We start from the raw sequence: 18448 nt of genomic DNA, 5'->3' as shown, positions 1-18448 counted from the left end.
TAACCTGTTGTTTTTAAATCCCTTTAATCATGCTGTCAACTTTTTTTGATAATGTTGCTCTAATTTGTAAAATATTCATGAACAAATGATGATTCCTTGTTTTCAAAATTCTCAAATTCCAGTTCTGATTGAATGTTTTACCATAATTTATTAGTGTTTGGTTCTAGATATTGTTAAAGTCAAAGTAAAGTCTCATATTCAAAAATTTAGAGAACTGTTTTTCTTATTCAGCTGAATGGACAGAAATATTATCACATTGGTATCTTGTCAGTCTTAGTTGGTGATTCTTTTGTTACATTTCTTCTTTGTGATAGTGTGCAGTTATAATATTCATGCAGAAAACCACTTACACTATTACTTCATTAGTTATGGATTTCTGCAATAAAAAATGGCCTGCTGCCTGTCACTAAAGACTATTATATCAACCTTCTCTTATCTCTTAAACACAGAGATTTTTCTGCTAGTCCTATTTGTTCTAGCCACTGATCAGTTTGTCTCTTTGAATCTTTCAATTTCTTTTTTTATGGCCTTCAAACCATGACCTTCATAATGAAAGGAAAAGGTCCTCATGTGTTTGAACTATGACAAACATTTACTTCCTTTAGTAAATGACACCAAGAGAAATAATAAGTTTTTTGTCATTTTGTTCTTTATCTTTACACTTCAGTCAACTACACTTCAAAATAAATGTTGTTGTAAATTTTCCTGATAAACACAGTATTTATAGTCTGTTGTTTCAAATCCAATGGTTTTAACAGGTTAAGATATTTCCATTTGTTTTGTTGTTACTTTACTTACCATTTGGTTATCAGAAATATTTATATTGTTTACTCATAACACAGTAAATTCTATAAGAGGCCTTCATAAGTTTGCTGATAGAATGTGTCTTTGCTATATTGTTTTATGTTAATTAAAGAACAAAGAGGGAATCTAGAATTATGTTATAAACACATTTATTGAAATTAAATTAACAATTGCTTTTTATTGTTAACATTCTGGAGACAATGTCATCTACCTGACATACAAGTCTTAATTTATTGCTATTCTTCTTTATGCTGTCTTTTCCTTCCATCTGAACATTAACTCCATTACCTTGATTCAACTACTTCTATCTCCCAGAATATGTTTGACTACCTGTGAAGGCTACAGATACTGCCTCTACTCATCAGACTAATTAATAATTTTAAAATAATTTTGTGTACTTCAAAATCACATGGATAGAATGACATAGAAACCTTTTATTTCATATGTTCTCCTCTGTAATGTTTGCAGTTCCTCAATTGCAAAATAATGTCAGTAACATCAGTTTTAAAATATTTTATTTAAAATTTTTTTTAATGGAATTTGCTTTCCACAGTGAGAAAATGTTATTCATTGAAACTTCTTAATAACATCATCATCATAAATCCTTTTACATTGCCTTTTCCATCTAGTCATGTGGTTAGATGATCATCACAGGCCAAGCAAATTCATATTTATAGTTACTATCCTCCTGAACAGGTAGTAGGACCATGTTTTGCTCAAACATTTCAATTTTAACGTGTTTTCTACAGCTGAATGACTTTTCTATTGTCAACTACTTTACAGAATGTATTGCATATGTTTCATTGTGGGACCAACATTAGGGAGGTTGTCTTGCCCTGGTAACACTAAAGAGTCCTTTCTACTCTACAGTTTCTCAGTTCATTCATTTACACCAGAGGCTCAGAGGGTGATAGAAGAGACAGTGAATTACAGTTATGTGACAGTTGTTGGTAAGGAGATTCAATAGAAACAGAATGAGTGACATGAAGAAAAGAGATTGATAAGAGGGAAGCAGAGTGAAACTATTTTATGTCTCCGACTTACATATTAATGAATTAAAATGTAAAAGTGACTTAATAAAACCTACTGATGTTTCTCACAAATTGTTCACAATCTTGCTGCCTCAACATAGTCCCAACCAACTGGCTGCAGTCAGTAAAAATTTGTAAAATTTTTTGATCAGTTTCTTATATCTTTTGTTTACAGATGCAGTTGTATAGGTTTGCTGACATCAAAACTGTAGCCTATGTCTTTCTCATCCTTGCACAAGAGAGTTATACAGTTCCAAGGTAATCTATTGAGTAACTTTCTTTTCTTCCTCTATTATTTTTTTATTAGTTTAAGGAAGGGAACTGGGCCTATGGCGTTCTCTGTTGAAAGATAAGCATGTACTGAGAGTGAATTCCAGAGAACTAGCATTTGAGAAAGAACTAGGCATAGAGGTTAGTATAGGGCTTGTGGTGTTGAACACAATATGAATGATGAAAGTAAGAGAGACAAGTAAGTTGATAATGTCTAGATAGAGAAAGCTTCAAGAAGCAGTGGTAAACTCTGTGGACTAGGGGTTAGAGCATGTCTGTGAGTGACTTCACACCAATCTTTTCTCTGGATGCAGTCTAGGATGTCTCTATGTGTATAGTAATACCAATGTTCCAGATATGAGAGAAATACTAAATATTCCATTGTAGATCTCAACTGAACTTTGTAGAGAGTTAATACTTGTTTGGAACTTAAGTATTTTTTTACTTTGAGAAGAGTCAATGCAGTCTTTGTTATGTTAAGAATATAGATTCTCAGGAGAGATACTCAGTGAGAGATCAAGTATTTGAAGCAATCACAAGTGTTCTTAGTTGCATGCCACTCATGTTTAGGGATTAGTGGGTAGGGTGATGTGTGATAATGTTTTTTTGATTTATGCATTAAAAGGTAAAAGCTCATTGGTGAGCTACATAGGAGAGTAGGTCTCCAGTTAGTTTATCTTTTCAAAAGTCATAATGGTGGTCATTAAGGAATGAGAGAGAGATTCATGCTGTTGGAGACAATTGTTATTAATGGATGTCTCTATCACCTTCAAAATACTGGAAAGTAGAGGCTTTTTTCTTATTTTTCTTAAACTATTTTCACAGTACTGATGCAGTGATCATCTCTATCAAATATAGATATCTCTTACAGGTGACCTTAACTTAAATACACACTTGTTATATCATTTTTGTAGTTTCTCTTTGGGAACTATAAAATGTTTTTGTTTTATAATGACTACTTCATGTTTGACATGTACTTTTATTTGTTCTTTCAACAGAGCTAAATTAGATGAAAATTTCAAGGCTGAGATGGCAGTACTTTCTAAAGGAAACAGAATAAAATATTGGTCTACAGTATGTATTGTTAGTTTTTGAAATATCTTTATTGAAGGGAATATATTTTTGTGTTATTATCAACAGTATCTTTTAGTATTTAGTAATTGAAATTCCTGTCAGAATTTATTAAACTTTCAAACACTGCATCTTCAATTTTTTTTATTGATTCAAATATTATCCTTATTTCCTTATTTCTGTTTGTTTTCAGTTTTTCATTTTCTTATTGTTATATGTTTACTTTATTTTCTCAAAGTGTTACTCTGGGACAGACTTTGCTAAGTTATTGACTAAGGTTGACTGTTATTCTGTCCCAGGATCAAGAAGAAAATAATTTAAAAAAATAAGGTTAACAAAGCTACTTACTGTTTTATTTATATAGGTTTAGTGGTTGAATTTTAAAATTATAAGAAGAAATACAATACATGAGTTCACTGTGAATATGTTGTTTAGACTCATTTAACACAAACAGGTTTGGTTGCAAACACAAATATCTGACTAAATGAATTATACAGAAGTTGTGTAATTACTGGGTGTCTTTAATTACACTGGTCAACAAAATGAAACTTTTTTTAATCATCAGAGTTGCTGATTGACTTTTCTGGGTTAATTTTTGACACTGATTACAAATCTAAAGTCTGATTTCCTCTATCAGGTCACATTTTCATGTTAATGATACCTTCTGTTTTAACTTATAGGATACGTAAAGCATGTCTATATAAAGTATATTGAATACAAGATACGATAATTTCATGGCTTTTTATTGTACAAAATTAAAATTATTGTATACAAATAAGTTAGAATACACTCAAATGCATAACAACTTAAAATCTTTGGGATTTAGACTTTCTATGGTATTTTGTCTCAGGTTCATCCCTGTATAACATCCAACAGTAGTCAGCTAACATTCCTGCATTCCCAAATCCTGGACCTATGAATACGCCCTCCTTCAGTTTTGCCTTGGTGATTTTTGGAAATTTGGCCTTCACATATTCAAAATCTTTTGAACTTTCCCTGGCAAGTGTCTTCATGAATTGTTTCATGAGACCAAGCTTTATGTGAAGAGGGGGAAGAAGAACATTTTCTGGTTTTAAAAGTGGCTAACTCTGGATGCTAGAAACTCCTGGCTCATATGATTTTTGCAAAGGCCACTCTGATTGCACATAGTGCTTGTTAGTTGCAAGACTGTCCCATAGGCATAAAAAGCAACAATATTTCGTGAACCCAGATTGCATTCCCATCAACATTCCAATCACTTTCAAGTCTCCACAGATTTTCCAGCCGTAGTTTGTATACATTATGGCATTGAGGAGTACTTGCATGTTTTCATAACACTCCTTCATGTGCACTGAATGTCCTGTGGGAATGGATGGTTTCTTATTGCCGTTGTGTAGTAGTACTACCTTGAGGCTTCTCTTAGATGAATCAAGGAATAAGCGCCATTCAGCTGGAACATGCTCTTGGAACAAACAGCAAAATAACTCATGAGTGTTATTACTGAAACAAAGTGGTCCATCAACAGAGAAGCATGAAGTCAGATCCCTATTTCTCTTCCTGAAATGAGTAATACAAACATCTTTCTTAAGCAGACACTTTTCTTGTAGGTGAGATGCTAATAGTTCAGCTTTATCCTTCGACAGTGACAAGTCTCTAACTAAATCATTTAACTCTCCTTAAGAAAATTTCTGTGGTACGTCTTCATTTTCAATTGTGAAATCTGCATCCATTTTGGTGTCTTCCACAACAATAGTATTTTCTTCAGGAAATACATCTTCGTCAGACATCTGAAGGCCATTTTCTAGTGGTATTGGAATAGGAAGATCATCATCGTTGTGTGGTACTGGTCTTCTTACTGGTTCCAAGTTGGGATACACAATCTTATGCTTGGTCTTTACAGTAAACCCACATACATTAACGTTGCAGAAATAACAGTCCATGAAATGATCCTTTGGCTCTCTCCATATCATAGGTATTGCAAACAGCATTGCTCTCTTCCTCTTATTTAGCCAATCCCTTAGTCCATTTGAACAAGCTGAGCAGATGCTGTACAGGGCCCTATCTTGATCCCCAAGAGAGAGCAGCCAAAGTATAACTGGTAGATCTTCTTGATTTCACTTGTGATGGCATGTTGCTGAGCTTTGGTGGTAAATGAATCACAGATATGACAAAATATATCAGGACTGTTCTTGCAATGCCTTGACATCCTGAGTAGAATTTGATGATGATGATGACTTGGTACCTTAATCAGAAAGTAAAATTTATGAAAAGAAAAGATTATGAAAAGATAAAATTACAAAATGAATACAAATAGTTATAAAACAGAAGTCAGAATTTACCTGTATAAGACATTTACGTGTAGTGATACTGTTGATGTGAGTTATATACCTCTCTTATCTCATCAGAAAAACTGTGCCTGATAGAAGAAAACCGATTACATTTTTGAAATCTGCAGACAAAACTACATATAAAACACCATATAATATCCCTGATAAAAATTAGGTGTTGACCACTGTTATATATAACATATCAGATATTTGTGTTTCAAATAGTACCATCATACTCTTTACTTGTTTCAGTCATTTGACTGCGGCCATGCTGGAGCACCGCCTTTAGTCAAGCAAATCGACCGCGGGACTTATTCTTTGGAAGCCTAATACTTATTCTATTGGTCTCATTTGCCGAACCGCTAAGTTACAGGGACATAAACACACTACCATCAGTTGTCAAGCGATGATGGGGGGACAAACACACTTACACACAAACACACACACACACACACACAAACACACACACACACACAAACACACACACACACACACACATATATATATATATACACATATATACGACGGGCTTCTTTCAATTTCCATCTACCAAATCCACTCACAAGGCTTTGGTCAGCCCGAGGCTATAGTAGAAGACACTTGCCCAAGGTGTCACGCAGTGGGACTGAACCCAAAACCATGTGGTTGGTAAGCAAGCTACTTACCACACAGCCACTCCTGTGCCTATAAATACTAAAAGTGAGTAGCTTTTTGTTACATCACTGTATGTATCTGTGTGTGTGTGTAAGCTTTCTAATTCTCTATGTATTTTTATTAATTGAAGAGCTAGAATGGCTCAAGAGCCTTGAGTTTGGTGCCAATGCATTTATCAACATTTGACGAGTGCATTGGCTTAAAACACTAGGCTAATAAAAATACAAATATTCTATTTCATGTTACTATTTTCTCTTTCTCCCATTGGTGTAACTCAATTACTTCATTCTTGATCTAATCATTATATATTGTGCATGGTATTAATAAATTTAAATATTTTATGATAATAGTTTATCAAGAATTCTCTGAAAGAAATTGCAGAACAAGATGACCTTCATGTCTACTTGACTTATGACAGTGTCAAAGATGGTTCCCCATTACTTCTTCTAAAATCTTGGAAAAACTGGTTGATTACAATCTCTAAGTTAAAGGTATGTTGACATTTTAAAGCTGATCTTTATTTCCTAATTGTTTATTTGTTTGTAGGTTTTCACATTAGCTCTTCTTTCTTACATTGTTTTTATCAAATTTTAAAAAAATCATGGTCTTAAATTCCAGTAATTAAAACCTTTTTCTCCAATCTCAATTCATTCAGTTTGTTACATTGCTTTGATTTTTTTTCTTTTTCAGATTCCTGGTGTAAATCTCACAGATGAACTTAAATCACAAATTTTGTCTGATTTACTTTCTAGTATCCAATATTTAGTAAGTATAATTTATGATTTTTATGAGAAACAACTTTACAAGAGTTCTTTGTGTCATAAATTTAAGCTAGTGTTGATTACAAATAAATTTGGCCATAATATAAGGGGAAGAGTTCAAACATTGTTGTTAAAGCATCATTAAAGAAACTGGTAAATTAAAAGAAAATGAACCCTAAGATGATCCAGAATTCTACAGTTTTATATGAGTTTTATGTAGATTTGTTATCTTTATACAGCGATTTAAAATGTATTTATAAACTAAGATTTTTTGGATATACTGAAATCATTTTGGGCATATATTATCCTGAATAATATTTTAAGATAATACATGTCCCAAAACCCTAATTCTTCCCCACTCACCAGTTTTCTTCCTGAAGATGAAGCAGGTAGTAATTTGTTTTAGTGTTTGTTATGGGGTTATGGGGCTGATGCCAGTGCTGCTTGACTGGCACCCGTACCGATGGCACGTAAAAAGCACAATTCAAATGTGGCTGATGTCAGTGCCACCTGACTGGCACATAAGAAGCACCATTCGAGTGTGGCCGATGCCAGTGTCGCCTGATTGTCAGTGGCATGTAAAAAACAGCATTCGAGCATGGCCAATGCCAGTAGCATGAAAACATCTCTATTTGAGCGTGACCAATGCCAGTACCATCTGACTGGCACCTGTGCAAGTGGCATGTAAGAAACATCATTTGAGTGTGGTTGATGCCAGTGCCATTTGAGTGTGACCGATGCATGTAAAAGGTACCATTCCAGCATGACCGATGCTAGTGTCGCCTGAGTAGCATCTGACACGTAAAAAGTACCATTTGATTCTGGTTTATGCCAGTGTTGCCTGACTGGCTCCTGTGCCAGTGGCACGTAAAAAGCACTCACTACACTCTCAGTGTGGTTGGTATTAGGAAGGGTATCCACTAATAGAAACCTTGCCAAATCAGATTGGAGCCTGGTGCAGCCTCCTTGCTTGCCAGTCCTCAGTCAAACTGTCCAACCCATGCCAGTGTGAAAAGTTGATGTTAAACAACAATAATGATGGTGATGATGATGGGGCCAATAAGATTCTGCTGACATCAACTTTGCTTTTCATCCTTTCAGGATCGATAAAAATGTACCAATCGAAGGTGGTGGATTAATGGAACTGTGGGAATGTCAGATCAAATACCTTGTGGTATTTGTTCTGGTACTTTGCATTATGAGTTCAAATTTTGCTATGGCCTCTGTGGGTGGTAGACTTAATCTGTTTCTTGGTTTAACACCACCACTTTAGGGACCTTTAACAGAATTCACTCCATTGCCTGTATCTGGGCCAGATTTAATGTTCCTACCCCACTTCCTCCTACCAGTCTTGGAGACCCTAAAATAGATCATGGGAATTGCCTTTCGACTTACAAGATAAAAGAAAAAGAAAAATCAAACTCTATCATCCAAACTGGAAACATAGATACTGCTCCCAGTCTGTGTTAGCCTCTATAAGGCCAATGTAATGTTGTAGAAAGGTGAATGTGAGAATCCTGTATTTATTTGGTTTTCACACTAATTTTTCAATATATGTTTTTGCTCTGCTCCAGGTAAAGGATGATTTGTCTTTGTATAAAGTAAAGCTGGCTTGTATCACTAGTGCCACTTATTTCACAGTTATGACCAGTTGGGTGAGGTAAATTATACCAGTTTCATTTTATTTAATTATCAATCCTTCTAAGTTTAATTATTATGTTTATTTCTTTTTCTAAATTTAATATAACAATCCAACTAAACAAGCAGATTCACATTTGACATAAGTAATTGCCTGCTTTCCTCAACATTTTAAGACCCATATTGTCTAAAAAGGAAAGAAGTAACCAAAAGTATTAGATATCTTTCTAAAAACATGTATGGACACAATGATCCACTCTTCTTTGTTGTTCTAAATAAATAAACTGTTGTTCTCATATGGTACTCAACTCATTTTAAAGATGTCAATAAAAAGGTAACAAATTCAAAACAAGATGTGTATAATAGTGATTATTATATATACATTATATCTTAACACAGTTTGGAAGCTAAACATGTCATTCTATAATCAGAATTTCAAGTTAAATATCAGGTCATTAAGAATGAAATGTCTGATTTTCTTATGCACCAAGTTTGACAGTCATTAACTCTAATGTTCTATCCTGACAATTCTTTTTGTTTTACATCATTGAAGAATTATATCATCTCTTTTTGAAATGCAATTCATGGTGTTTGATTATATTGTGAGTTTTCTCTTGTAAATCAATTTTTGTGAACCCATGGATAAATCAAAAATTCATGTTGTTTATGAATATGAATTCTGTCATGGAACCAATGCCTCCCAGACAGCTCGAAACATCAATGAGGTGTTTGGTGAAGATGTGGTGAATGAGCACATTGTACATCGATGATTTGAGAAGTTCTGGTCTGGTGACTTTACACTTGAAAATCAGGCCTGTGGTAGACCTGAGACCAAGATGGATAATAATGAGCTGGAAACTGTAGTGGAAGCAGATACACCTCAAATTAGGCATGAGTTATGTTGTGTCAACGCCCCCAGGCGAAGAAGTAGGATCTCCCAAGACATATAAATAGAGGTAGTCTGGCCGTGGTAGCAGTTGTGTAGTGGTTGAGTAGAGATCATCCGAAGGTACTAGATAACAGTAGCTTGAGACATAACAAGTTAGCAGCAAGGCTTGATGTTTCGATTGCAACTATATTGGACCATCTGAAACAAATCAGCAAGATAAAGAAGCTGGACAAGTGGGTACCACATGAACTGAATGAGCATCAAATGATATATCCTCTTGAAACTTGCTGTTCTTTGCTGTCATGTCATAAAAGCGAACCATTTTTGCATTGTATTGCATTGTGTGATGAAAAATGGATTCTTTTCAACAATAGCAAGCATTCTGCATAGTGGTTGAATAAAGACAAAGTGCCAAAACACAGTCCAAAAAAAGAATATTCACCAAAAAAAGCTAATGGTGTCTATTTGGTAGTCCAGCACTGGTATCATCCACTACAGCTTCATGAGACCTGGTAAGTCAATTACAGCGAATGTATACATCAACCAATTGGATGAAACGATGAGTGAACTTGCAATTAAACAACCAAGACTGGTCAAAAGAGACAAGCCAATTCTCTTGCAAGACAATGTTCAACCACATGTTTCACAAAGAATGCTACTTAAGTTACAGAAACTGAACTTAGAAGTACTCTGTCAACCACCATATTCACCAGACCTTGCACCAACTGACTATTGTGTTTTCCAGGCATTAGACAACATTTTGCAAGGAAAAAACTTCAAATCTGAAACAGCCTTTCATGATTTCATTACCTCTTGCTCTCCAGAATGCTTCACTGCCGGCATAAATAAGCTACTGATAAAATGGCAAAATTGTGTTGATAATTTAGGTGCATTGCTTTTTGTTGAGATAAAGTAAAATAAACTTTCAGTTCAAAATTGGACATTCTTAATGGACTTTCAATTCAAAATTGGACATTCTTAATGACCTGATATAAAAGAAACTTTATCCAGTTTACAAAATTTCAGTTTTCTTAAAAGCATAGTTCCATTTGTATCACCATAGCTTTAGGATCTTATTCTCCTACTTCAGTTCTATGAATCATTGGAGAGAAATTCTTGAACAGCTACAGCTAACCTTGGACACAAGTTTTAGTAATAAAGAATTCCTTATACCAACTGTTCAGATAGGTTTGGTGGCTTCCATGACAACATTATTACAACTTCAAAATCATCAGCAGGCAAACAGTAAGTCTCAATTATTGAAGTTTATTTCTTCTAAGTATTCCCTTACAACAAAGAAAAATAATTAAAAATAATATTTGATGATGATTGTTTTATTCTGTTTTTAATTGTACTAAAGATGTACCTGTGATACTTGTTAATGTCATAACATTGTTTGAAGTATTTTACTTAAATGTGAAAGACTTTCTTATTTTTTTTATTCTTGTCTTTCTAGTTTCTGAACAGTGTCTGGTGTCACTTCTGAAAATAGTCTGTTCTATGCTACTTGAGTGTGTGCGGAACTTATTCCCGCTTCAAACCGATACTGCTGATGAAGTCCCTGATAAAGACCAAATGACATCACTGCAGAGAAAACAGAACACAAAACTCAAGGTAAAATCAGGTTTCTTTAAACCTATTCTCAGCTGCATTTTGTAAGTTGTGACTATTAAATGTTTTTAATCATTATTACTTCATGTTTTATCTTTTTTAATATACCTGAAGATCCAAGAAAATCTTGCTTGTATATATAATTTATATAGTTTACAATTCTACATAATGTATGATTAAATTCCTACAATTCTCCACAATTTCTTTCTGAATGCTAATGAAACAAAAATCAAATATAGAAGCTTATGTGGATGATTGGGCTTGTGAATCAAACTTCTGTTTCAGATTTCAATGTGAGTTGCCTGGATATTCAACAGCTAAAAACAACAAATCTACACATTACTCTTTTCATTTCACTACCTGAAGTCAGCATGTGAGATAGTATTATCTCTTTTCAAATAATAATAATTTCAAATTTTGCCAGGAAATTCAGGGGTGGGTGTAAGTCAATTGCATCGACCTCAGTGCTCAACTGGTACTTATTTTATCAACCTTGAAAGGATGACAGGCAGTCAACCTTGGCGGATTTTGAACCAAGAATGTACAGACTGACAAAATACTACTAAGCATTTTTCCTGGCATACTAATGATTCTGCCAGCTCACCACCTTCAACAGCAGCAGTAGTAGTAGGTGGTGGTGGTGGTGGTGGTGGTGGTGGTGGCGGCAGCAGTCCAACCATTGAAGTTTTACTTTCCATTTTAGCTCCTAATGACCAGTGTTCTTCTACTACAAGAAATTATTCAGAACTTAAAAGATTCTAATTCATGGATATCTGTATTACACAATCATTTGTTGATCCCAACCTTGTTAGCAACAGTTGAAGTGTGGATTAAAGTAAGTAATCTCTCTTGAACTTATCCATTAATAAACTTTCATTCATCTGCTAGAACAGTTTTTCTGAATTCAAACTATGGAATCCTTCAAATTACAAATTGAAGTTTAGACTTTTTAAAGAGGAAATAGGATGTAATACAGATTGGGTATAAAATGACAATGTCTGAAATAAAATAAACTATCTTGCTCTCCTGACCTCATCAAGTGTAATAATAGTCCGTATTTGGCCTATTATTTCATTTGATTAACTTTTACAATATCTGATGATAATAGTAATGATTTCAAATTTTAGCATAGGGCCAACAATTTGGGGAGAGGGGATAAGTTGATTACAAGTTCTTATTTCATTGACCTCCCCCCAAAAGGATGAAAGGCAAAGTCAACCTCGGCAGAATTTGAACTCAGATATCTGACAATGATAATAATAATCCTCTCTACTAAAGGCACAAGGCCTAAAATTTTTTTTTTGGTGGGGTGGGGTTAAGTCGATTGCATCGACCCCAGTTCTTGACTGGTACTTATTTCATTGACCCCGAAAGATGAAAGATAAAGTCAACCTCAGCAGAATTTGAACTCTGAACATAAAGATGGATGAAATATTGCTAAGTATTTCACCCAGCATGCTACCGATTCTACCAGCTTGCCGCCTGGAATAATTTTAAATTTTGGCACAAGGCCAGCAAGTTTGGAGGAGGGGCAAGTTGCTTACATCAACCCCAGTACTCAGCTGGTATTTATTTTATCAATTCCAAAAAGGTGAAAGGCAAAGTCAACTTCAACTGAATTTGAAATTAGAACATGAAGATGAATGAAATGCTGCTAAGCATTTTGCCCAGTGTGCTAAAGATTCTGCCAACTTGCCACCTCAATAATAATAATAATGATGATAATGATGATGTGAGTTAACGTAAAAGAACCTGTATAATTATTTCTTTTGCTAAAAAGGTTCTACATTTTTATCTGCTTTCCTCTGGTCTTTGAGTGTATTTAATAAAGATGTATATTTTCTCTTTTAAAGTCCAAACAAGGATTGCTGTTCGTCGATGCCTCTTTGACTCTTCTCTTAACAATTTCCAAAACTGAACAGGTAAACTAACAGAAACCATTTCTTATCAATCAACATCAAGCAGTTTTTAATATTTACTTTATATAAAATTGATTGTCAGTGATTGAATTTGTAATTAACTTTACTTTGTGTAAGGTCATTTTAACATGTTATTAATACTATTTCCATAAATAATTATAACCGAAATTAATATGTATTTCATTATAGAAGTAATCAGAAATGCAAATATACAATCAATTAAAAAGGCATTTACTTGATTTCATAATCTCTTTGTATTTGTTATAGGGTGCTAATATCCTTATGTCTGCAGGGTTTGCAAACCATCTGTGTTTATCCATCAGTTCTCTATACAATACAGATGATCTTTCCCAGAAATTTTTAACATCTGGCCGAGTAAGTAAGAAATAATAACTTGTCATTGTTAACTTTATTATATAATTAATCAATACGAACTTCCTCTCTCTATATTTTTCTCATATGTCAGAAACAGATTTTGTTTTAATTGAATTCTTCAAAAGTAAGTAAGACATTATTTTGTGTTTTAAATACAAAATACTTTTACTCATCACTTCTTGAACAAATGATGAACAATTCTAACCAATACTTGCATGAATGTAGTAAATTTCACACTGCACATACTGACCACTGAATGCAGCTCAGTTTAACTTCATCATCAGCATTATCATTCAACACCCACTTTTCCATGCTTCTATGGGTCAATTTGTTGAGGCAGATTGTCTATGACCAGATTCCCCTCTTGTTATCAATCCCCACCTGTTTCTGGGCAAAGTAATATTTCCATTAGCTAGACAGATATATCTTTCATTGAAGATTGGAAACAAACAACCTCAGTTTTATGATGATGATGTCCATTTTCAACCATCACACGATGTCTATACAAAATACATGCAAACATACATAAATATACTTACACACATATACACCCACATACACACAATGGGCTTTTTTCAGTTTCTATTTGCTAAATCCACTTACAAGGCTTTGGTAGGCCCAGGGCTTTAGTAGAAGACACTTGCCCAAGGTGCTGTGTAGTTGAACTGAACTGAAGACCAATGGTTAGGAAGCAAGCTTCTTACTCACACAGCCATACCTGCACAGATTGTGTATGTGCTTTTAGATTCAATCCCTCTTATGTAAATAAACAGGGTTTCTGCTTATGTACATAGTTTGATCTGTTAAATATTTATAGACTTTAAATCAACTTTACCCACTTACTGATTGTTGCTCAATCAATATATAACAGACCCGGTGGCAACAATAGTTGAACTAATAATGCAGGTTAAGATTATTTTCCCAGTTCCAAACTTGGTGGAATGGCTAACTTTACAAAAGTTTAAAGGTCAGCATGAGAAAGATGCCTAACTAGTAACAGAGAGGATAGTATCTTATTATCATCTGAGCCATGGCTTTGCCTGATGTGGGAAGAAACACTGTAGTTTATAATCAATGCAATCAAGAGGTAGATAAGACTTGCACTCTATCAGGTTGACACAAGTTCAAATGTGGTAGGCACACACAAAGGCAAACTGTAGAAGCACTCATGAAATGGTAAACTAAAAAGTTGTAATTCCTGTTACCCGGGATACCTAAGTCAAATGTTTTTCTCAGTTAAACTAAAATATGCTTACATAATTGAACTGACTATGACTGTGTCTGTTATAAATCATCTCTAATTGAAAACAATTGTTCCTCCACAGGAAAGGAATATATCTGATGATCAAAACTGGGACAATATACTCTGCCACTGCATTGGCTTATATGCTTCCATGCTGATGACTCTTAAGTATTCATTTTTGAAAGAGGCTCTTGATTTTATTGGAGTTCACCAAGACAGACTTCTTCAGGTATTTCCTTTTTCCCTTTTCTAATTTTAGATAATGACCTACTTAAAGAATTTAGCTACTCTAGCCAGGTAATCTAATTTTTATCTGATTATTTTGATAATTCAGTTGTTATTGTTGTGTTTAGGTAATAGAAATGTGATGGACAGCAGCATTTGTAGGGATGATTGTATCAAACATGTAATTTCACTTGACTTCTATTTGTCAAAGAAGTAGTAATTGTTACACAGATAAACAGATAGCTAATGAACTATTCAGTTGTAGGCAGACAAAACTAGATTATCATACGACACACTCTGACACCATCTATAACTCATCCACAGCATCTCCTCATTCTAGTATTACGTTTACATCTTAAATAAATGTCAAATTAAAAGTATTCGCAACATTCATTATATTTCAGTCTTTAGAGTTTGCTCGTATCAACCTAACAGAACCTGCCTTAAAGGAAGCTATGGCTACATGTGGCTTCATATACCAAATGTCATTTTATTCAAGAGAGTGGAAGTTTCATTTACCAAAAGTCCTCAGTAAACTTATGGTAAATATTATTATACCTTTCAGAATATTTGGCATTTTTTAAAAACAAATGTATTGTGAAATTTCCATGTATTTTACAGTCTACTTATCTTATGTTTTTCTTTTTATGCTGTGAATGCAGCTACAAGTTACAAAGATTATGTTTCTAACTTAAAATGTTCATATACTATTAGAACAAATTTAATTGTAACCATAAATGTTTATCATATATTCTGAAAAACATGGTCACTTTTCAGATATTTTCTTGTGTTAAGAAATAGTACAAACCATAAAGTTGCAAATATTTACTGAAATTTACCTTTTTAAAAACCTTTTTAAAATTGTTATTTCAACAACAAAGTTGATCATTTTGTTATCTTTAAGATCTACATGTGTTCTGTTACTTCTGCACAGGTTTCTCTCTACCGTTATCATAACTGATATTTTTCAGACCAGTTTTGTGTACATGTGTCAAGCATTTGTATCACTTCTTGTTCGACCACGATACTTGCAGTATTTACTTGAGGTCAGCTATTTTCTTTATTTTGCCTACCTTCCTTTTATAGTTTTAGAGTTTGAAGTATACAGCATAGAAATAGCAAATAGGTTAAAAAATATAGAGGCTGTGATAAGAACAATAGATAATAAGTGGAAAAAGGGAGCTAAAAGTATATCTAACCAGTTAAATGATCTGCTGCAGTTATAAGGAGTTGTGTTAATAGTCAAACTGTGCAAAATACTGATTAATATGTATATTTATCAGATTGGCATGAGTTTGTAAGGAAAGAAGTACAATCAATTGAATTACCCAAGCTCAGGACATAAGAGTACAACTTTAAATTCCATAAAAGTGTTTATTTAGAACTCTGTTGTTTCTGTTACTCTGATTAGTTGATTGATCCCATTGTTAATGTTTAGAAGTTTGAAAACTGAGATTTTTTTTTACATGACTTTTAGTCTAAAAATCAGCTATATTTAGATTTATTTGCATTTGAAAACTTTCAGAAGGGCTCAGGGAATCATTTTACAGAGGTTAGCAAGTTATGAAATGAATATAATCTGCTGTGAGTGAATCAGAAAATAGGCTGACTACAAATTGAAAAGGCGGTAAAAAATAGCTTAACATATGATATAATTATCAATGTATAATGCACAAAGACAATGGTCAATAATAGTGCTGCACTAAATGTTTTATATTATCTAACAGCCTAGTATTTCTTTGCTTTCATTTGTCCGAGAATTTATAAAATAACTACCAGTAAGATATTGAAGTTCATTCACTTGGCTGTACAGAAAGTTGCTTTTTGCTAGAATTAAAATAATTCATTACTAACAATGTTGGACAGGTACTAGATGCAGCAGTAATTTTTGTTTTATTTACTTTCACTTTCAAGCATGCTGGCTCTGCAAGGGAAGATCTTAATGGAAAACACCAACTTTTTAATATAGCTTCCAAACCTGCCTTTTTAGCACATTCCACACATGATGAATTAGAGCAACCAACAGCTCAGTGTCTAAAAATACAAAAAATGTAAGTTTATTTACTCCTTATTTTTACTGATGAGTTTTTTTTTTTTAGTAAAATAGCAGTATTCTCTTCATATATATATATATATTAGGTTGTATGAAATATAGTGTATCATTTGTAAGTTTGAGTTCATAACTCAGCAAATTTATGCACAAGCTTGCCAGTGAAAAACAACATTATTTATGTATAGACAAAGAGAAGCAATGCCCTTGAGGATATCTCCTTTTAAAAGTTCAGTGAATAATAGATTTGATGAGTATAATGGATGAGCCATAAATTTCATAAACCAGGTCTAGAATGTTATATGTTGAACTTGTGGGTTACTATGAATTTATGTGAAACTCAGAAGTTGTTTTAAATGATTTGAAATACTATTTCTCCATACCAGTTCTTAGACCATTTATCATAAATTGTATTTTATTGATTATAAGCAACAGAGGAAACACATCACTTCCAGTCTTCCTAATTCTGACTCCCAGCTCTGTTTTGAAATGTCTTAAACCCATCCATAGTATATATCCAGTTCATAATGCAGGCAATTAGAAATGCATTATGACCAAATTTAAACTTGCTGGAAATGATACATAAACACTGTTTAAAGCTAAATAATTTTTAGTATATTAAATGCTTATATATATATGTATGTGTGTGTATGTGTATATATATATATATATATATATATATATATATATATATAGTCAATTCAAGGATGTTAGATCGACATTAGGGATTACATAATAAAAAATTTTCCACTGGTTAATTACTGTCATATAATGAGAAAGTTTCAGCGATATGTTAGTGATTATTGTAGTAATACATATTAATATTGAAAGAAAATAGAGATGTATGAATAATTTATTTGTATGATATAAAGATGTTGAAATTTTTCATAACAATACAAATAAATTATAAGTTGTAAGGCTCAAAAAGAAATGGCAGATGTTAAAAACCTAAATATCATAAATCCTCGAGTATAGTCCGCCCTTGAGTATAATACGTAGGGGATTTTTAAGGGGGCTGTACCTCTGAAAAACCTAAACCTTGTGTATAATACGCACCCCTTCTCTAACTTGAGTCAAGAGGGTCTATATAGTGTCCTTGGTTTGTAAACATATATATGGTAACGTCCTTTATTATTATTGTATATATAACATAATGCAAACATGTGGCTTTTTTTTTTGCACTTTGCAGAAAATAAAGAAATAACAGTAATAACGTCAGTGAAAAATAAATATTAAGTAAATTGCCTTTACATATTTATCACAATCAGTTGCAAAAGCAAAAGCAAAAACTTTCAGCATCAAATAACTGTTCCATTTGTTCCTCCGTACACATGTCAGCATCATTGTAATGTAAATCTCCGTCATCGTCAGATTCATAGTCAACATCAGAAGATTCACTTTCATTTATTTCATCTTTCCATACAACGTCATCCTGAGTACGATCCAGTGCAGACGATATACAACATTTGATAAAATTTTTCACAGTAATCTGGGGATCAAGTTCATTCCATGCATACACGATCTATTTGCATATCAAAGTCAGATCGGGAGCGCAAAACGACTTTTATGATTCTTGACTTCATTGCTCTCAGGCTTAGCTT

The 18448-nt window shown here is 33.4% G+C and overlaps 1 protein-coding gene across 1 annotated transcript in view; it reads left to right on the top strand.

The window, feature by feature from the left end:
• Positions 1-18448, top strand: part of LOC106881422 (nucleoporin NUP188) — a 475282-nt gene that overhangs the window by 435761 nt on the left and 21073 nt on the right. Inside the window, exons 34-47 of the mRNA XM_014931808.3 lie at positions 2011-2093; positions 3104-3179; positions 6487-6627; positions 6827-6901; positions 8472-8557; positions 10515-10669; positions 10881-11038; positions 11739-11870; positions 12889-12957; positions 13222-13329; positions 14655-14801; positions 15202-15339; positions 15769-15843; positions 16712-16848. Coding sequence (XP_014787294.3) covers positions 2011-2093; positions 3104-3179; positions 6487-6627; positions 6827-6901; positions 8472-8557; positions 10515-10669; positions 10881-11038; positions 11739-11870; positions 12889-12957; positions 13222-13329; positions 14655-14801; positions 15202-15339; positions 15769-15843; positions 16712-16848 — 1580 coding nt within the window. The remainder of the gene's footprint in view (positions 1-2010; positions 2094-3103; positions 3180-6486; positions 6628-6826; positions 6902-8471; positions 8558-10514; positions 10670-10880; positions 11039-11738; positions 11871-12888; positions 12958-13221; positions 13330-14654; positions 14802-15201; positions 15340-15768; positions 15844-16711; positions 16849-18448) is intronic.

The sequence above is a fragment of the Octopus bimaculoides genome, chromosome 1, assembly GCF_046866305.1.
Source record: "Octopus bimaculoides isolate indiv1 chromosome 1, ASM4686630v1, whole genome shotgun sequence".
NCBI lineage: Eukaryota > Metazoa > Mollusca > Cephalopoda > Octopoda > Octopodidae > Octopus > Octopus bimaculoides.
The sequence above is the reverse complement of the archived record's forward strand: the minus strand, read 5'-3'. Positions and strand labels throughout refer to the sequence as shown.